This window comes from Olea europaea, chromosome 23 (assembly GCF_002742605.1).
Source record: "Olea europaea var. sylvestris chromosome 23, O_europaea_v1, whole genome shotgun sequence".
NCBI classification, from domain to species: domain Eukaryota; kingdom Viridiplantae; phylum Streptophyta; class Magnoliopsida; order Lamiales; family Oleaceae; genus Olea; species Olea europaea.
In genome coordinates this window covers 5,179,148-5,201,929 of record NC_036259.1, presented here as the reverse complement: position 1 = coordinate 5,201,929, position 22,782 = coordinate 5,179,148, and the positions used below count along the sequence as shown (strand labels likewise).

The window sequence follows — 22,782 nt, the reverse complement described above, 5'->3', positions numbered from 1 at the left end:
ACTGCCATTACCACCTTCACCATTTTCAACCACCATCACCCCAAAACACTCATTCATAGAAAATAGGCAAGAAGAAACCATCACGGTACATCACCGCAACCACACCACTCACCCAACCACCGCAACCATACTACCACCACACCTCTCATTTCCCACTACTACCACGCATCACAGTACCATTACCGTCGCTGCTACACAACATCGCGTTACACGCCTGCTGCAGGCGACGTGCTCTTCTGTCGACGGAGCTCTCTCGGTGGCGCGATTCGTTTATGGTGAGAGAGAGAAGAGATAGGGAGAGGGATAGCCACTGTGCACAATAGCTCTGCTTGCAGGTGCGTTCTCTTCAGCCGGCTCAACTCTCTTGGTGGCGCTGTTAATGGTGAGAGACGGAGAGGTGATAAGGGGAAGCGATGGGGAGAAAAGAGGGATTAGGGTTTGATGGGTTATGTATTTAATTAATATAATTTTATAATTATTATAAATTAAAAAATCTGATTTTTGAAATACCAAACTAGCCTATGATTTATGAAATAAGATGTTTAAGAGTAGGGTTTCATGTAATTTCCACTTATTAAAAAGTATTTGATTGGGGCCTTGTGCTCTTGGGTTTCCTTGACTAAAATAACTTTTTTTTTATTTAATGGGTTAAATAGCTAGTATTTTCTGACCCTTTTTTAACAATCCACTACTCACAAAGTCATTAAAATTTTGCATTACTCTCTGATCATGAAGGAGACAGTTACTTCCAGTTTGCATATATAAACTCATGTCTCGATTTGGGAAAAATACACATAAAAAAAAAAAGAAAAATGTTTGAAAATAAATCTTATTTTTCATATACTGGATTTTTTACACTCGGGTTTTTACATACATTCTGGAGTACTTTTGAGAGTTTTGAAAATCATTCGTGATTACTGTATATGTGGTTTATGATCGTTGTATCTTGGGAGTGATTGTCCACTGAGGTCGCAGCAGTTATCGACGAGCAATTTCACTTTAGGATATCGTGCTGTCACGAAACTCGATCGGACAATTAGCTTTATATTTCTGCATTTTATTGTTCTGCACGTTACTACAACTAATTATTTTTCCAACAATTGCATTAAATCTACTACCGTTTCTCTCTTCTTGGATATGTATACAAAATACTTACACCATAGCCACCTTATGTACACACACATCAAATTAGTGGCTCCATTTACAATCTATATCAACTATTAATTAACAAATTTACACCGACTAAACCTTGGTGACATGACACGTTCCAAATCACCCTAATGGACCCGACATGTGATGGTCATCAATGGTAGATACTAGCCAAGTGCCAGACCTACTATTAATACAACTTTGACCTGCTTTAACTATGATATATTTTTATTAAAATTTTGACAGAGTTTCCTTTGTAATATGGACAAAAACCACCGAACAACGATTAATTTTCTCAAACCTATATATATAATTTAAAATAGGGTGCACTAGCCTCTTAAAACACAAACTATTCGAAATACAATACTAGCAAATCGACCTATACTATTATCTACAAACAAAAGTCCCCAAATGCACTAAAGGTACCAAATATGCAGCGAGCTCATGATATAGATACATGAATTATAAATTAACTTTTTTGAAAAAAATTGTAAATGCCCAAAAGATATATGAACTATATAAACTAACAAAGTGAGTCATACGACTAATGATAATGTGCGGTTCAACTCGATAGATCAATGGGCTCTAATGCTATTAAACTTAGCTACTATCTAAAAAGAAAAGAAAAATATGTGAACTTGTAATTCAATGAGTAGATAATTCGTTATTAAGTATACATTTCCTATTTGTACATAATTATTGTAAAACCTTACTTACTCTATTGTAACTTTAAGAAATTCCAAAATTTGGTAATATCTTTTAAATTGAAACATGATTGAACCACAAAATCCTTTGGTCTTTATTCTAATAAACAACTATAAAAGTCCACACCAATGTATTTCCATTTCTGTTCTGGAGTAGGCAATGGCTATAAAAGTCATACAATTTTTAACAAATGGGCTTTACTTGCTGGTAGATAAGACATTTGGACATGAAATCTGCTATCACTTTCTTCATACCCAGCCACCAGTAATGATTTCTCAATGTGTGATACATTTTAATACTACCTAGATGCATAGCATAAGCTGAACTACGTGCCTCTTCTAAAATCTCTTTATTAAATTTTAGAATATCTAGAACACATAATCTATTTCTCATAGTCAACGCACCATCATTTCTAATCACATAATCTGTTCCAACCCAACACTAACATCTACTTTCAATGTTCTTAGTGTCAAGTCTTGAGATTGAGCTTCTCTGACCTTATCAATCAAAGTAGGCCTCATCAGAAAATGAGCTAATACCACCCTTCAAGTAATAGTTGACAATTGAGCACGCAACTTTTTGAACTCACAAAACAAAGAAGCACATACTGCACTAGATGGAGGGAAAGAACTATTCTTTCTACTGAGAGTATCTACAATTACATTGGCTTTTCCCGGATGGTAATCAATCTTGCAATCATAATCCTTTATTAACTCCAACCATCTTCTTTGTCTTAAATTCAATTACTTCTGATAAAAAATATACTTTAAGAATTTGAGATCAGTAAATATTTGACATTTCTAACCATAAATGTAATGGCTCCAAATCTTCAACATCAACACCACTATAGCTAAATCCAAATCATCTGTTGGGTAGTTTAACTCATACTTCCTCAATTGTCTTGAAGCATAACTATAACTTTTCCATTTTGCATTAGAACACAATCCAATCCTTCATGTGAAGCATCACTATAAATTATAAACTCCTCACCTGGAGATGGAAGAGTAAGTATAGGAGCAAAATTTAAACTTTTTTTTCAACTCTTGAAAGTTCTTTTCACATTCTTCAGTTCACACAAATTTTGAGTTCTTTCGAGTCAAACTAGTCAAAGGAAGAGAATTTTGGAAAAATCTCCTACGAATCAACAATAAGAACTTGCTAGCCCTAGAATACTCCGTACTTCTTTAACATTATTAGAGTGTTCCATTTTCGTCATAGATTTAGTTTTTAGAAGATTTTCATAAGTTCCTTTTGCTGAGATAACATAACCCAGAAACACAATTTTACCAAACCAAAATTCACATTTGTTGAACTTAGCATACAAGTGCTTATCTTGCAAAGTCTGCAAAATAATCTTGAAATGCTCAACATGCTCATCACTATTGAGAATAAATCAATAAATCATCAATAAAAATAATCACATATTTGTCTAAATATGGGTGAAGCATCATATTCATCAGATCCATAAATGTTGCTGGGCATTAGTCAACCCAAATAGTATTACAAAAAACTTGCAGGGTCCATATTGCGACCTAAAAGCAGTTTTCTGTAAATCAATATCCCTAATTTTGAGTTGATAGTACCTTAATCGCAAATAACGCTTAGAAAATTCTGTAGCACCTTGAAGTTGGTCGAACAAATCATCAATACGAGGCACATGATACTTGTTATGAATGGCCACTTTATTCAACTGTCTATAGTCAATTCACAATCGCATTGTACCATCTTTCTTCTTCACAAATAAAATTGGTGCTCCACATGGAGATACATTGGGTCTAATGAAACCCTTGTCAACTAAATCTTGCAACTGAACTTTCAATTCCTTCAGCTTTACTGGAGCCATTCTATTAAGTACTTGCGAAATAAAGGTAGTCCCTGGGACCAAATCAATGGTAAACTCAATTTCCTGATTTGGATGTTGGCCTCAAAGATCTTCAAGAAAGACATCTGGGAAATCTCTTACCACTAATATTTCTTCAGGTTTCAATTTAGTGATTAGGGTGTCAATTACATGAACCAAATACACGTGACAACCTTTTCCAAGCAATCACCTAGCATCATGTATAGATATGACACATGTTCCATTCACCATTAAGAATAATTACAGGCTCTTCCAGCCTTTTGATCACTACCTCTTTGCAAAAAATCAACTAAAGCATGATTTATAGTTGACAGATCAACTGGAAACAAAATTTGCCTTCAACTCTTGATCATTCACTCTAATCAAGCAATTATTGTATACACTGGTAGCTAAAAGTGAATCTCCTATAGGAATCGCTACCACTAAATCACTACCTAAGAGTTCTGACATATGGTCTACATAAATAGCAAATGCATATGATATAAATGAATGAGTAGCACCTAAATCAATTGAAGAACGAGCCTTTCTACAAAAACTAAATAATGTAACCACGACCACATCTGCTGACTCATTAACATGATGTTGTGTCACAACAAAAACTCTCCCTTAAGCCCTAGGATGTGCTGTCGTTGAGAATTCTCCCACCCATTACCCGTTTAAGGAGGGACGATGCAAGATGGGGTTGTTGTCCCATTTACGTACCCGTTTAATTTTTTTTTTTATAGTTTTGATAATTCATTTTATTGCCCCCATTCATTCAAGTGAGACAATAATATAGTTATTCAATTTTTTAATTAATTTATTTATTTTTAAAAGTCAAATTATTCTAATATATATGATAAACTAAAATTTTTATTGTTTATCATATTCTTTAGATAATTTTAGTTGTCATCTTCTATTAGAATCAATGAAATTTTGTGGAGTTTTTCCATTTAAATTATTGAATTCTTAAAAAAAAAACTAAATGGGACAGGGCGAGGCGGGGCCCCCGTTGCCCGTACCCATCTCAGGGTGAAATTTCCCACCCATACTTGACCTAATTACTTGATAAAGTGGGTAATCCCCACCTCATTCGGGATGGGATCCAGCGGTATCAGATTTGATGGATATTTTTGCCATCCCTATATCTGGCCTTTTTGTCTAATGTCACTTTTGTCAGCAACATTATATTGTAATTCATAAGTATGCATGGGAGCATACTTGCGAAGTAGATATTCGTCGAAATGATCACTGGTAAGCCTAAGCATAGTTCATTGGTCGACAAATAATGCACAAGTTTTAGGACTCACAAAAAATCTACAAACATTTACACGTCACTAACAACGTCCATCGAGAGTTCGAGCTGGTTATGAACTATCAAAAAGTTTGGAAGGCCAAAGAATGCTCATTTGAGGACTTAATGGGTTCGGCCGAGGAGAATTATGCTAAATTGGTCAGATATTGCTATTACATGGGGAAAATTAATATTGGATTGGTATTTTTTATTGAGGTGGAGGGCGAGAATCGCTTCCAATGTTTTTTCATGGCTCTCAGACAATACATTCGAGGATTTCGAAATGCGATACAACCCCTAATTCTGGTCGACGGTACAACCCTTAAGGTTAGATATGAAGGCAAGTTGATTATTGCAAATGTTTAGATGCTAACATCCAAATTTACCCTCTTTCATTCGACATAGTCGATGAAAAGAATGATCTAGCTGTGTGTTGGTTCTTCTCGAAATTGAGGAAAGTAATTAGGGATATCGATAGCCTTGCATTTATAACTGATCGGGGGTAGTCAGTAAATAAATGGTATTACTGAAGACTTCTCCCAGACACATCATGGTTGTTGTTTGTACCATATATAGGGCAAACTGAACATTAGGTATTGAGATAGTGACATTATTACATTGTTTTGGAGAGTTGAAAAGGCTTACAATTTTAAAGAGTTTGATGGGTTCATGGTTAAAATAGCTTCATGGGATTATCTCACAGTGAAGGGAATCGAACATTGGGCAAGATTACATTTTTCAGGACGTTGATACAACATGATGACATCGAACAATGTGGAGTCGCTCAATGTGTTTTTCAAGAAGGATCGAGAGTTAACAATATTCGCAATCATTGAATACACTTGTAACAAGCTGTAGCAATGATTTCATGACGAACGTGAGGAATCACAGAATTGTACAAGTATGCTAACTACGACTAGAAAAATTAACTCTTCAAGACTCTAGATGTGGCGACACATGTATGTGTAGAACCACTTGATAAGTTTCGCTTCTCCGTGAGATGTGCACGTAATATTGGATACATTATGGACATGAATGATAATATGTATACATGTAGAAAGTTTCAATTGGAGAATTTTTCATGTATGCACGCAGTGGCAGTGTGTAATGCCCCAAATTCTTGGAGGTCGAAACATGAAAAGAAAAATCAATATTAGTTTGACCTTTTTGATGTTAACCAAAATAAATTATAAATAAGAAAATTTTTGGAGATTGAAATATATAAAAATAATGGGAGATATTTGTCCATATAGACTTACAAGATTAAGGTGTATTTTGATTTTGGAAAACAACTTAAGGAAAATCAACAAATTCCAATAACGCAGAAGCGGAAAGAAAAATATGTTTGACCTAGCAAATGTCGACTAAAAATTATGAAATCTTAACAGAGACTTTACATTCAAATATATACAAACTATAAAATTTGGGGACTCGACAATAACGTTTGAAGCACGAAAATCTTTGTCAACTACGCTGGATAGAAATTTTGATACTGACCCGATGCAGTTTACTAAACAGATATAACTTTTTCTCTAGGTAACATTTTAAGGTATTTCCAAAGATCACTATTAGAAGACTCGTACGCCTTTCAAGCCCTACTAATTTCACTCCAAAAGATGTCCTGTAACCCAAGTTATGCCATTTTTATGTAAGAGGATAGAATCTAAAAATTCAATTCGGTAATACATAAACTTCATGCATAGTAAATCCAACACTTTTAAATTATAGTTGACATGCAATGTATTTAAGGGAAAAAAAACTAGACAAAAGGCGTCATCTAAATACTCGTAATAGATTAACACAAACTGGAAAGTTTACTAGAAAGCTGAAAACTTTTCAAATCATTGAGCACTTATCACTGTGTCAAACTACTATCATGCCTTGATTTAACCTGAAAATTTTTAATGTGGATGAGTACCACAAGTAATACTCAGTAGGAAAATGCTGAAGTAAACGGTAAAAATATATATTTTCATAAATGCAAACTTTGGTCATTTGTGTCACCATTAATTTGCAAAGCGAATCGGTGATCAATCAGTCCGCTTACTCTTGGGTTTTTGATAACCCCTTTCCAGTAGCATAAATCATCTATTCATATCTTATTTGAACTACCAAAATGGTTTTTCATCATAAGTAACACAATAACACAAATGCAAATAAAAAACGAAATAATTCTTACTTTACTTATAAAAGTGCCGCACACACCTTACCTTAAATACTTGGAGCTTGAATACCCTTTTTGTGTCCAAAATAAAATGTTACATACTGTAAGCCTCTCCTTTAGAAAATGTTCAAATTCAAAGTGACTTTAGGGTTGTAGGAGATTATTATTTTAAATTTCAAGATGGAGGTGACGGTTGGCAATAAATTAAAATAGGAGTTGTATTTTCAAAAGGTAGATACAATTAGAATTAACATTCATTCTACAATTGTCGTACATCAATTTCTCAAGTGATAACATTTGAACAGTATGCATTTGAAATACGGTTATGAATTTTAAAATGCTAATGCCTTTAAATGGATCAGCATGGACTTTTTTTTCTTTCCCAAGTTGCCTCATCCTCACCATGTTTATCCCTCTGAACTTTGACTAGTGGAACATTTCGATTTCTCAAAATATGTTCCTTTCTCTCTAGAACTACTGTAGGAGCTTCTTCATATGTCATATCACTCTAGACATCTAGTGATCGAACATTTACCACAAGGCTAGCATCCGGGATATACTTTCTCAACATAGAAACATGAACTACGTTATGCACTGCCGATAGTTCTGGTGGTAATGCTAAACGATATACCATATTCCCAAATTTTTCAATATTTTCAAATAGACCGATAAATCTAGGACTCAATTTTCCTTTCTTTTCAAATTGCAGCGTTCCCTTCATCGGCACCACTTTGAGAAATACTTTCTTTCCAACCTCGAAAGTCAACTCTTTTCTCCTTTTGTCGACATAGCGTTTCTATGATCCTGTGCAGTCTTAATTCTTGATCTAATTTTATATATAGCCTCTAGTCTTCTCGACCAATTTTAGACCCAAAACTCTTCTTTCACCAACATCATCCCAGTATAATGGCAAACAACATTGTCACCCATACAAAGCCTCATACGATGCCATGTCAATAGTGACTTGAAAACTATTGTTGTATGCAAATTCAACTAATGGCAAATGATCTTCCTACTTACCACCCAAATCTAGGACACAAGCTCTCAACATATCTTCAAGAATTTGTATAGTTCGTTCAAATTGTCCATCAGTCTGAGGATGGTATGCAGTACTAAACGTTAACTTGGTACCCATAGACTTCTGAAGGCTTTACTAGAGCTGAAGAAGTAAACCTCGAGGTCTCTATGCAATATGATAGAAACTGGAACACCATGAAGCCGCATAATCTCTCTGACATAAATTTGTGCAAGCTGTTCTAAGTTATAGGTTGTCCGAACTAGTAGGAAATGAGCAGATTTTGTCCGTTGATCTACAATTACCCAGATTGCATCATGACCTCTCACTGATCGATTGCAATCTTTTCCCATTTCCATTTGAGTACGTCAACGGGGTCCAATGGACTAGATGGCATTTGATGTTTAGCCTTCACCTGTTGACAAACCATGCATTTGGACACAAACAAAGCTATCTTCCCTTTCATACTCCACCGAAATCTATTACGGAAATCTCTATACATTTTAGTTCTACCTGGGTGAGCAGTGTAAGGAACAGAGTGAGCTTCAGCCATAAGCTCAATCCTTAATGCATCATCCTGGCATGCACAGTCAACCATTAAACAACAGGGCTTTATCTTCAGCTATGTTTAATTCTTTCATCTTCTCGATTCCCACATCAGCTTTGATCTTTTCCAAAGAAGGATCATCTTTCTGAGTAGACACTATTTTGTCCTTGAGTTTTGGTCACGTTATAGCTTTCTAACATTGTCGATTTCCTTACTAGCGACGTTAATACTTCAATTCTCATGTTTTCAAAATCTTTGATTAAATGATCCTGTCTTGTATATAATGCTGACAACTATCCCATGTTCTTTCTACTCAGCGCATCAACAACTACATTAGCCTTACACGAATTGTATAAGATAGTGCAGTCGTAATCCTTCACTAATTCTAACCACCGTTGCTGTTCATATTCAACTCCTTCTGGGTGAAGAACTATTTGAGACTCTTGTGATTGGTATAGATCTTACACTTGCTCCCATATGGGTAATGGCGCTAAATCTTCAAGGCATGCACCACCGCTGCTAGTTCGAGATCATGTGTATGGTGATTCTGTTCATATTTTTTCAGTTGCCTCGAAGCATAAGAAATCACTTTCCCATGTTGCATCAAAAAACGTCCTAAACTGAGTTTGGATGCATCACTGCAAATTACAAAACCTTCTGAACCATCAGCGATAGTCAACACTAGTGCAAATACGAGTCTACTTTTTAACTCTTGAAAACTATGTTCCCATTTCTCCCACCATATGAACTTAGTACCCTTCCGAGTCAACTATGTTATAGGACCTGCTATCTTGGAAAATCCTTCTATAAATCGTCGATAATATCCGACTAAACCTAGAAAACTCCTCACTTCTCCCACGTCTGTAGGTTTTGGCCAATTGGTTACAACTTCAACTTTGGATTGATCCACTTCAGTTTCTCGTCTTGAAATAGTATAGACTAGAAACCTCACTTGGTCCAGCCAAAATTCACATTTCTTGAATTTGGCATATAACTTCTCACACAGTATTACCATAACTACCCTCAGATGTTCTTCGTGTTGCTGAGAATCTCTCGAGTATATCAATATGTCATCAATAAATACGATGACAAACATGTCCAACTGCTGATGGAACACTCTATTCATCAAGTTCATAAACATCCCAGGGGCATTCGTCAAGCCAAAGGGTTCCATCATAAACTCACAATGCCCATATCGAGTTCTAAATGCTATCTTTGGTATATCAACCGACTTAAACTTTAGTTGATGGTAGCTTAACCTTAAATCAACTTTCGAGAACACAGACCCACCCTTCAACTGATCAAATAGATCCTCAATCCTAAGAAGATGATACTTATTCTTGATCTGCAACTTATTTAGTTCATGGTAGTCGATGCACAACCTCATATTTCTATGTTTCTTTTTTACAAAGAGTACTAGAGCTCTCTATGGAGATACATTCGGTCTAATGGACCCTTTGTTAAAAGTTCTTCTAACTGTATCTTCAACTCTTGTAATTCCTTTGATGCCATTCGGTATGAAGCTTTGGATAGAGGAATAGCACCAGGTACCAGATCTATCATGAATTCCACTTCTCTATCAGACAAAACACCCAGTAGATCATCTAGAAATAGTCGGCGTACTCTCGTATTATTGGCACATCATCTAATATTTTCTCTTAAGATGAGGTGCTAGTAAGACTGACAAGATACCCCAGATAATCAGGCTTCCTCAACACGTTCTCTGTCTTTAAAGCGAAGATGACAGAAGGGAGTGTCTTAATCTACAATCCATAAAATCTGAACTCCTCTTCTCCTGATCTTCGAAAAATTACCTCTTTCTCAAAACATACTATCATGGCTCGATTTACGCCTAACCAATCCATACCTAAAATAATATCAAAATATTTAATCTCTATAACATGCTAGTCAGCCTCTAAAGTCAGTCCATCAAAATTTATTTGTACCCTCTTTGTTATCCTATCTGTATCAATAATACCCCTGATGGCATACTAACCTCTAGTATACTATTATTCTTTTGACATGAAGCATTAATATTAACTAGACATGCATTAGATATGATTGAATGACTTACATCAGAATCAATAAGGACATAAACAGGAATACTAGAGAAGTTTAAAATACCTTTGATTACGTCCGAATTTTCTACAACCTCATCATGAGTCAAATCAGACACCTTTGCTTTTCCTTTCTTCTCTTGCTCGGGTTTCTTAATCAATGGGCATGAAGAAGCCACATGGCTAGGTTGACTACATTTATAGAAAACATACTTTTCATATAGATATTCACCTCTGTGAAACTTGTTATACTTAGAACATTGGGATAAAGGGCTGCTTGGTGGACTTACATCTATCTACTTCTTAAACTATCTAGTATTCTTATTCTTATCCTGCCACTTCCTATTTTTGAAGTCATTATGCTGTACCTAATTTACCAACTTTAACCCCGAGTAGGTCACTGTCTAAGCTTTCTTTACCACTGCATGAAAAGTGGTGAGATCGTGTGAACTTACAATCTGCCTGATCTATGGGCTCGTGCCCCTCTCATAATGTTTTGCTTTCACGAACTCAGTACTTACAAGGTGTGGGACATGTCGTGACAATTCCTTGAACTTGCTCATACTCAGAAATTTCCATATCTCCCTGTACCAATCTTAAGAATTCTGTCTCCTTATGATCTCGCGGAGCTTGTGGAAAAACTTTTCTATTAGCTCCTTCTTGAACTGAGTCCAAGTTAAATTACGTTGTTTCTCCTCAGTGCGATTGCGTGATGAGGATTCTCACCAATGGCTTGCTCTTCTGTTTAGCATAAACTCGGCACATAATACTTTCAATTTTATGGACAAGAGATGTGCCGGAAGATCTTCTCAATAGTACGTAACTACTTTTCAGCTGTCGGAGGGTTTTTCCCACTATCAAAGATGGGGCGTCAATATCTGCAAAATTGTTCTACCATCAGAATAAAAAGTGCAATCGGGTATGTTGGTGGCACCGGCGGTGCTTGGGAAACTAGTGGAGCCTGAGATAATCGGGCTTCCTCAACATGTTCTCTGTCTTTAAAGCGAAGATGACAAAAAGTAGTGTCTTAATCTTCATCCATAAAATCTGAACTTCTCTTCTCCTGATCTTTGAAAAATTACCTCTTTCTCAAAACATACTATCACGGCTCGATTTTCACCTAATTAATCAATACCTAAAATAATATCAAAATATTTAATTTTTATAACATACAAGTCAGCCTCTAAAGTCAGTCCATCAAAATTTATATGTACCCTCTTTGTTATCCTAACTGTATTAATAATTCCCGCTGATGGCATACTAACCACTAGTATACTATTATTCTTTTGACATGAAGCATTAATATCAACTACACATGCATTAGATATGAATGAACGAGTCACAGCAGAATCAATAAGGACATAAAAAGGTATACTAGAGAAGTTTAAAATACCCGCGATTACGTCCGAATTTTCTACAGCCTTATCATGAGTCAAAGGAAACACCTTTGCTTTTCCTTTCTTATCTTGCTCAGGTTTCTTAATCAATGGGCATAAAAAAGCCACATGGCTAGGTTGACTACACTTATAGAAAACATACTTTTCATATAGACATTGACCTCTGTGAAACTTGTTATACTTAGAACATTGGGATAAAGGGTTGCTTGGTGGACTTACATCTATCTGCTTCTTAAACTATCTAGTATTCTTATTCTTTTCCTGCCACTTCCTATTTTTGAAGTCATTACACTGTACCTGATTTACCAACTTTAACCCTGAGTAGGTCACTGTCTAAACTTTCTTTACCACTACCTGCAAAGTGGTGAGATCGTGTGAACTTACAATCTGCCTGATCTATGGGCGCGTGCCCCTCTCATAATGTTTTCCTTTCACGAGCTCAGTACTTACAAGGTGTGGGGCATGTCGTGACAATTCCTTGAACTTGCTCATACTCAGAAATTTCAATATCTCTCTGTACCAGTCTTAAGAATTCTATCTCCTTATGATCTCGCAGGGCTTGTGGGAAAAAATTTCTATTAGCTCCTTCTTGAACTGAGTCCAAGTTAAATTACGTTGTTCCTCCTCTGTTCGAGTATGTGATGAGGATTCTCACCAATGGCTTGCTCTTCCAATTAACATAAACTCACGCATAATACTTTTCGATTTTCTGGACAAAGGATGTGCTGGAAGATCTTCTCAACAGTATGTAACCACTTTTCAGCTATCAGATGGTTTTTCCAACCATCAAAGATAGGGGTCAATATCTGCAAAATTGTACTACCATCAGAATAAGTGGTGCAACCGAGTATGTTGGTGGCACCAGCGGTGCTTAGGAAACTGGTGGAGCCTGAGGTGTAGCCTAAGTAGCCAAGGCTTGTTTCAATTCATCAATCTCCCGTCTCAACTCTCTAATTATCCTCGCTTGCGCCATTTCCTTTATACCAAAATAATTGCAATCTCATTTAGAGGCGTCAACGATACTTGCACAACGTAAGGAAAAAAATTAATAGCTTAGAATCTTTTATTATCATCTCAAAAGAATCCTTCTAGAGGAAGACAAATAATAAAACATCTAGTGCTATTCAATAGGAAAGAAAAAAGAATCATACTAGACGTCAACAATAACCAAACATAATAAAATCCATTAAAGTTCACTCCTCTATTCATCATTGCCATCATCGTCACTAATCCAACTCCTATGAACCTAGGTTTCTTAGAAGGTTGCACCTCATCGCCTGGAATAGGTGAAGGTGCATCTTCCCATATGTATATCTCAATAGGTACACTATTGTCCTCGGGGATTGCAAGTTGGACTAACTCCCATTCATCAATTAGCTCTGCGCAAAAGGTCTCATAGTCAATCCCTCGAGGCAAAGTAGGCATAATAACTCCCCATAAATAATCGTAATTCAATTTGGCCATCTCTAGCCACTCTTCTAGCAAAATACCAATAATGAGGCAGGTGGCTTGACGATCAGTGATCATATGGCCTAGTTGTCTCACCTTTCTCCACCTTACTAACATCTCCCAAATGTGTTGGCCCATATTGTACACTGGATTGCATCGATACTCTTTATATTGTTTTATGATCTCATATTGACAGGTCATTAATGAACTCGTCTTCCTACAAGTTTTTTTAGTTTGTACCATCTGTGTTATACTGATTAATCCATGCCCAATTAGTGGGTATCTAATAAGTTTTAGTTAATTCCCAAGGACTTAAATAAATATTTAATTTGGTCACGTTCTCAAAATACTTGGTATAATAACGATTATCTACAAAAGTATTCAAACTCAAACATATACCGATATTCATCCATACATTTCAAATGTGTATCTAGAATAAACTTTCTCATACTCATCACATAGATACAAGCAGATTTATAAAACTTTCTTTAACTCAAAATCCGAATAGCGCGGTTATGGCAGGCACAGTGCTTAGGATCTTTATTTAAAAATAATGTGATCAACTTTATATGCATCACGATACACCTAAGATATGGTTTCTAACGCAAATCTACAGAAAATAAATCATGCTCTAATACCAAGTTATAACGCCCCAAATTCTCAAAACTTGAAAACTGGGCACGATCACATGGGATTATCTCATAGAGATGGGAATCAAATATTGAACGCAATCATATTTTTCAAGACGTTGATACAACATGACGACGTTGCTCAATGTATTATTCAAGAACGATCGAGAGTTACCAATTTTTACAATGATTGAGTACACTCGTAACAAACCACAACAATGATTTCATGACGATATGAGGAATCACATAATTGTACAAGTGTGCTAACTTCGCTCAAGAAAGTAAACTCTTCCAGACTCTAGATGTGGCGAGAAAGCTATTTGTGGATCCACTTGATAAGTTTCACTTCTCCGTGAGATGTGAACGTAATATCAGATACATCGTGGATATGAATGATAACACATGCACATGTAGAAAGTTTCAATTGGAGAGTTTTCCACGTACACATGCTATGGCAATGTGTAACACCCCAAATTCTCTGAGGTCGAAACATGAAAAGAAAAATCTTAGTTTGACCCCTTTGATGTTAACCAAAATAAATTATAAATGAGAAAAATTATGGAGTTTGAAAAATATAAAAATAATGGGAGATATTTGACTATATAGAGTTACACAATTAAGGTGTATTTTGATTTTGGAAAACATTTGAAGAAAAATTAGCAAATTCCAATTGCACAGCAACAGAAAGAAAAATATGTTTGGCCTAACAAACGTCGACTAAAAATTATGAAATTTTAACAGAGACTGTACATTCAAATATGTACGAAATATAAAATTTGGGGTCTCGACGATAATGTTTGAAGCACGAAAATATTTTTCAACTTTGCTGGACTGAAATTTCGAAAATGACCCAATGTAGTTTACTAAAATAGATATAACTTTTTCTCTAGGTAACATTTTAAGGTAATTCCAAAGACGACTATTAGAAGACTCGTAGGCCTTTCAAACCCTAAGCAATTTTCACTCCAAAATATGTACTGTAGCCAAAGTTACGCCATTTTTAAGTAGGAGAACAGAATCTGAAAATTCAATTCAGTAATAAATAAACTTCAAGCATAGTCAATCCAACACTTTAGAATTATAGTTGACATGCAATGTATTTTAAAAAAGAAGAAAACAAAATAGACATTTAAACATTTTTAAAAGCGTCATCTAAGTATTCCTAATAGATTTACACAAACTGAAAATTTGACTAGAATGTTGAAAACTTTTCAAATCATCGAGCACGTGCCACTATGCCAAACCACTGCCATGCCTCGATTTAACCTGAAAATTTTTAGTAGGGATGAGCACCACGAGTAATGCTCAGTAGGAAAACACTGAAATAAATGGTAATTATATATATGTTAAAAAATGCAAACTTTGGTCATTTATGTCATCGTCAATTTGCAAAGCGAACCGGTGATTAGTCAGTCCGCTTACTCTTGGGTTTTTGATAAACCCTTTCCAATAACATAAATCATCTCTTCATCTCTTATTTGAATTACCAAAATGGTGCTTCCATCATTAGTGACACAATAACGCAAATGCAAATCAAAAATGAATAATTCTTACATCACTTACAAAAGAGCCGAACACACCCTACCTTAAATACTTAAGAGTTTGAATACCATTTTTGTGTCCAAAATAAAATACTGCGTACTATAAGTCTCTCCTTCAAAAAACGTTCCGATTTAAAGTGACTTTAGCCTACAAAAAAAAATATATATAATAGTTTGGAAGAGAAAACATGGCTTTAGGGTTGTAGGAGGTTATTGTTTTGAATTTCATATAAGGTAATGGTTGGCAATAAATTAAAATGGGAGTTGTATTTTCAAATGGTGTATACAATTAGAATTAACATTCATTTTGTGATACATCAGTTTCTTTGATGATAACATCTGAACAGTATGCATTTGAAATATGGTTATGAATTTTAAAATGCTAATGCCTTCAAATGGATCCACATGGACCCTTTTTTCTAGTTAGTTTAAAATCGTAAGTAGGGTGATTAATGACAAAAAGAAAAATGGAAGTAGCAAAGAATAATGTAAGTGGAGGATTAGGGCGAGTGGATGGTATGGGATGCCTTAGTAGAGAAAAAAAAGTGAGTGAGAAGAAATCAATGTAGTGGGAATGAAATTGGGGTTTGTTTGGTACAATATAATCAGTTTATCTAATTTAAAATTTCAAGGACTTATTAGACATAGCAATTAATATAAAGTGTGTCATCAAAATAATGTAATCCAATCAAAATAAAAATAAATTTGTCATTTAAGAGAAATTTTGGCGCCTTGCAAAATTTTTAAAACAAGTACGTAAAATTTTACTATCGTAACCAAAGCTTTAATTTGAACTCTTAAGGAAGAGCCGTAACGACAAAATAATATAATCTAAATTATGTTTGAGTTCTACAAGAAAATTTTATTTTAAAACGAAACGTAGAGAACTTTAGCTACACACTATATGTTTTGTTTATTATATGGCTAATTATTGGAGAGCTGCGTTAGTCGAAACAATATTTCATATACCAAATGAAGTTGAGTGAAAAGTTCCCAACCACATTCTCCCACTAAATAATTTGTTATTACCCGAAGTCGGACCACGTATTCTTGGACGTAGACGTATGTCTAAAATACCATCTATAGGATAATTTTTCCAATCTTGTAAGTGCGGTAGTTACAGCGTAATAGGACATACTCGCTGATTCTGTACAAGTCTTCTGCATAACATTTCAATGGATGCATAATAAAATTTAATTTTTACTTACTATTTTCACATTGTATCTGTTATGTAATATTTACTATATCATACAAGTCATTGCATTTGACGTTCAATGTTAAATTTAAATTGATGATTTGAAATCATAGTATTTCAAGAATTTTATCTAATATGAAAATTTGTATTTAAATTGTTAGTTCAGTATTATCGAACTATCAACCAATTTTTCAAAATATGCTGAAAATTACACATTCAATTATTGCATTACAAAACGAGTCATGATGAAGTAAACAATATTTACATTCTTTAGCCCCCGTTTGGCCCCAATTTTGTGGAAATGAAAATGAGTAGAACAGTATTTTTTTGAAAAATGAGTGGTTGAAAAAGAAGGAAAAGTTTTCGATTTACGTGTAATTATTTTATTAAAGATTGTGTTGTTAAAAATATGAGAGAAAAAAATGAAATAAAAATTAATGGGGGCCAAATGTGACGCTAATAAAATAATACACAATGTACTAAGGATCACAGTTATATTCATACAAATCGCGAGTTAATTTAAATCTCAGAATTTTCAAGGAGAATTGATAATTGTTTGGCAAGTGGCTTGTCTTGTGCTCACCAGTGATGCATTCGAGGGTACCATGTCTCCACTCTACTTGCATACCGGCTAGCCAAGATGGTAACAATCTCGTATTCCTATATCTGCAACAATTTATTATATATAGAATTTAATTGAAAAAATAGATAACTCATTATGTTAAACATTTACCTGCAAAGCCAACGGCAAGCCATATGTATCATACTTGCACTTGGACCTATCCCTTAAGTATCAAATATCCCTCTTAAAGATGCGTAAGGTATTCGTAAAATATCTCTGTCCCCAAGGATAGTTGTTGAAAGTATCAATGTCATCAACAACCCTTTTTGAGTATTCTCCGAGCATCAAGAACAGATATCACAGAAGATGGCAAAATTTTGCGCTTTCCAGTGAGAACAATTTCAAGCTCTCCTAGGCTTTTAAATATCACTTCCTTGTGAAAACAATCAACTGAAGCACGATGTCTAGATAAAATGTCCATCTCCAAAAATAACATCAAAATCATGAATATCGAGTAGAATTAGATCTGCTTTCAACTCATGATTGTTTACTCTAATCCTACAATCTTTGTATACCCAACTAGCTAAAAGTGAATTCCCTACGGGAGTCGCTACTACTAATTCACTGTCTAAAGGCTCTGACATCTGATTAGCATGGCTAGCAAATGCATGAGAAATAAAGGAATGTGTTGCACTCGAATCAATTAAAGAACGAGCATTTGTACCAAAAATAGGTAACATACCCATAACTACGTCAGGTGATTCCTCGGCTTCCTGTTGTGTTATAGTAAACACTCTGTCCTGAGTCTAAGTACGTACTATCTATCCCCTCTGCGTAAAATAACTGCCACCGGTTACATCAGACTGTATGCTACTAGTCGACCCTACATTACTTGTCAAAATTCCCTTTTTATTCTATTATCTAACATCACTAGTCCTTATCTGTATACTGGTCCCCTGAGATGAGCTTCCCTCCTGAAATCGGGCTGGACAATCTTTCCTTAAATGTCCCTCCTGTCCACACACAAAGCATCCATTTGGTACCCTTAAGGCACTTACCAAGATGGAGTTTTCCATACATCTGACAAGGCAGATATCGAGTACTACTAAGGTCGTCAATAGATCGACAGCCCATAGCACTCTGAACCGAGATGAAATACATGGAAATGACTCTTGGACTGTAGCAAATTTTTACATTGGCCTTTGACCCATTATGTGAATTAAAAAAATTAAGTTAAAACATAACTTTACACTAAAAGGGCGATTTTACCCTTCCCTACTGTAGACTGTTTGAAAGTGAAATCTCTAATCGATCGATCCAAAAAAAAATCGACGCCATAGTTGCCTGAAGAACTGACCGATTAACCACCGGTCGAAACCACCAACGTCATAGATCATTCAATCGACGACCTACACGTAGCATCGGGCGAACTATTCTAGTTAGTTTTGTCATGCTCGAAGTTTATTATTTTGTTCCAGTTTTCATTCACTTTTTTGTACATTTATTCCAATTCAATTAGATGAAGATGCATGTAGTTAGATTGTGGGTCATGATGGGGGCAAAAAATGTGAATTTTTTGTAATTTTTGGACTTCTCAATCGTCGACAATGGCGATTTCTGACTAAGGGAAGACGTCGACTGTTAACAGTCGGGTCGATCCAACTGTTAACAGTCAGGTAACAATCAGGTAGATCCGACTGTAAACAGTTGGACCATGGACTGTGAATAGTCTGGACCAACAGTCGGTCCAGACTGTTAAACAGTCAATGTGCTCGGTCCAAACTATTAAACAGTCAATGGGCCGACTGTTAATGATCGATCCAGACTGTTTTATATATATTTAATTTTTATTTGTTTTTTTATCAATTTTTATAATCAATTTATCTTTTTATTTGATTAAATAGTTATTATGTAGTTTATTTATTTATTTAATTTTTATAATTGTCTTTTATTTATATAATTTAATAATTGAATAATATCTAAAATTAACAATTTATTTTGTTCCTTTTATTTTTGTTTTTATGAAAATAATCTTTGATATTTTTTTCAAATTTATTTAAATAATATAAATGTTCTTTAAATTTTTAAAAAATGTATTTAGTTTGAAATTTTTTGTTCGTAAATATATTTTCCAAATGATTACAAGATTAATTTGATTAGATAATAATTATGTTAATTTTTTTATAATTGCTTTTTTTAAATAATTTAATAGTTGAATAGATAATATTGTCTGAAATTAACAATTTATTTTGTTCTTTTTATTTTTCTTTTATGAAATAATCTTTGATTATGTTCTAATTTATTTAAATAATATTTATATTCTTTATTTTTTTTAAATGTATTTAATTTGAAATTTCTTTTTGTAAATATATTTTCCAAATGTAATATATAAGATTAATTTTCTTTATAACTAAATTATTTTAATTTTTAAATTTGCATTGAATTTATTTTATTATTAGCATTAATGTCTTGCATATTGTATGGTAGTTATAATTCGGTTGCCTTGATTTTTTGAGATTATGTGTTACTTCTTTTTATCTATTGTTCAATGTTCTAACATATGAATTTTTGCAGGATGGAGTATCATTTAGATAGGAAGTTGAGACGGTTGGAGGGAACTACTTGGAACAGTAGTTTTGAGAGTTTTACTGCGGTGTTGGAGCTACTTGATGATCATCATGGAGATATGCTGCGACAGTCCTTCTTGTGGCCACTGTACCAAATGCGAGAGGTGCAGTACTCAGGATAGATCATCGATGCACTTCTATGTCGACTTCTGAGGCCAGTCGACGGCGATTCCCTCCACTTCGACCTCGGGGACAAGGTCGTTAGTTTCTCGATATATGAGTTTAGCTTGATCACTGGACTGAGGATTACAGGCGACGATGCAACCATTGAGAGGAGCAATAGGCTGTACGAGACGTAATTCTAGGGACATGGGTCGATACATCTACCCGAGTTGATGGTCCGATCAAGGGGTGCGACCAGATGCTATATAGATTAAAGCTTGGGTTGGTCTACATTCTCAGAGTGTGATGAGGTGTCATCACAAGAAGACTGTCATCGACATTTTCCATTTGGAAGTTGTTGACGACATTGATGCGTTCAACAACTATCTATGGGGCCGGAGATGCTATGAAGACACTGTACATGTCTTCACTAGATTACACTCGAGGCCTAGGGGGTCAATGCGTAAATACAATACATATGGATTGCCCTTAGCGGTGCAGGTAAATGTTTAATATAATTAAAGTTAAAGTTTTAGTATATTACATTTATGCATAATAAGTGTATATGTTGCAGATTCAGGTGTATGAGACAGTCCCTGCACTGGGGCCCGCTTTGCGAAGCGAGGGGAGACACGATGCGCTCGGATGCATCATTGGAGATCGTCGCGAGCAGAGGGATGTCCCACTGGGAAACAGTTATCGGCCATCCTCGACGATCCTCAGGTAAGTATTATGCATTTGTGATTTATATTATACGTAGTTTAAATCTGTTTACATGATCGTTAACTAGTTGAAATGTCAATATGTCAACTTGAAGTCATACCTGAGTTGACGCCCTCGATGGAAGAGGAGGCTCGGGATCTTGTGGGGGATGTAGGCGTTCCGCACACCGAAGACGAGGAGATATCTGATCCGAGCCTGGACCGAGATTGGGTATGTGAATTAAATATAATTTATTGAATATCGTCGAGGTATAAATTTATTGAATAATTTTTAATGTTATTTATGTAGGAGGGCGGCCATCGGCATCGCCACCGCCGAGGGTATCTCCGTCTCCCTCTTCCAAACATGTCCCCGTGTATCTCGGAGACACAGTGATGATTTGTATGCCCGTCTGACTAGATTTATAGCGGAGGAGGTCGGCGCGCTACGACAAGAGTTGATGGAGAGGGTCGATGATCTGGGACGAAAGTTGATAGGGAGGGTCGACGATCTGACACGAAGGGTCGACGATATGGGACGAGAGTTGACAAGGAAGGTTGACGATCTATCCCATGATGTTGGAATGCTAAGGTCTTGTGTTGTCAACCTTCAGGATACGATAGCGACACTTAGAGTAGATTTAGCCGCTAGATGATAGGGAGACAGAGGGGATGGTGGAGATGATCGAGAGGAGGATAGCAGAGATGGTGATGGAGAGGGAGATCACCCACATTTTTGGCATGATGAGACATTAGAGGCATTATGGTTGTCTTTGGAAGAGGAGAGGGGTGGCCCCGATGGGGATGGGAGAGGGGGCAACGGAAGGGGTGGTCCCGATGGGAGGGACGAAGAAGGTGACGACAGAGGGGGAGGCCTCGATGAGAGGGATGGAGGAGGCGGTGATAAAGGGGGAGGCCCCGATGGGGGGCGAAGGAGGTGGCCCTGGAGGTCGAGAGGACGCCCGTCGTGATTGAGGATAAGAGACATACTATTGATGAGACGGAGCAGGTGGTCGCAAGAGGTTGAGAGTGCCGTCACAGTATGTTGTTTTCCCCTTCACGGCTGAGGCCAAGAGGAGGACGTTCATCGATGGGATGCACCCGAACTTAATCAGGGAGGTGGACAATGCTAAGTGGAAAGCGTTCGAGATAGAGCGGAAGAAAATTATCCCCGGGTAAGTATTGCAGATTTTGATAAAGCAATGTACGCTAACTCGTCTATGCTTATTTTAATATTTCCCTATTTTTCCAGAGCTCGCCGCACGATAGGTAAGTGGACGGTCTCGGACACTTACAAGTGGTTTCACGATATCACCACTTCGGGAGTTTGGCTTGCCGACAATGTAATTGAACTATTTATTTCGTGTTTTTTATGTATACGTTACTTTGGGTTTATTAAATGAATAACTCATAGTTTTTTGGTGTTTCCCGATGCAGCACATCGACCTGGCCATGGACTTACTGCGAGATCAAGCTCAAAGACATCCAAAATCATTTGACGTCCATGGTCGAGTCATATTAAGCACCAAGTTCCTGCGTGCAGTTACCATAGAGTATTAGTCGCTCCAACTTATGGATAACGAGTACACGGTGCCAGAATATATGCTCGAGTGGGTCATAGAAATGTCACCGAGTGTCGAGGGGGAATCATGGAAGGGTTGTACACGTATGTACATTTCAGCGTGCATCAATAGGCACTATGTTACGCTGGAGATCATTTTTGCTGACACGACAATATATGTGTACGATCCAAATCATTTGTGTTTGACACAAGGCCAGCTGGAGCAAAACTTGGAGTTGTAGCTGTA

The 22,782-nt window shown here is 36.0% G+C and overlaps 1 protein-coding gene across 1 annotated transcript; it reads right to left on the bottom strand.

Moving 5' to 3' along the window:
* Positions 1–206: 206 nt before the first annotated feature.
* LOC111371954 lies at positions 207–3,697 on the bottom strand. Its single transcript, XM_022994099.1, has 6 exons — positions 3,577–3,697; positions 3,366–3,474; positions 3,177–3,233; positions 2,444–2,586; positions 2,109–2,279; positions 207–373 (listed from the first exon to the last, which is right to left on the bottom strand). Exons 1-6 carry the CDS (start codon positions 3,695–3,697, stop codon positions 207–209), a joined length of 768 nt encoding a protein of 255 aa, XP_022849867.1.
* Between the last annotated feature and the right edge of the window lie 19,085 nt (positions 3,698–22,782).

What these genes read in the sequence shown, in the direction of transcription:
- LOC111371954 (XM_022994099.1), bottom strand. Translation starts at nt 3,697, where the DNA reads ATGGCTCCAGTAAAGCTGAAGGAATTGAAAGTTCAGTTGCAAGATTTA. An exon ending in TCGCAATATGGACCCTGCAA is followed by an intron (nt 3,234 to 3,365) that starts GTTTTTTGTAAT and finishes TATTCTCAATAG; the next exon opens with TGATGAGCATGTTGAGCATT. An exon ending in AGTATGTGCTTCTTTGTTTT is followed by an intron (nt 2,280 to 2,443) that starts GTGAGTTCAAAA and finishes GGGTTGGAACAG; the next exon opens with ATTATGTGATTAGAAATGAT.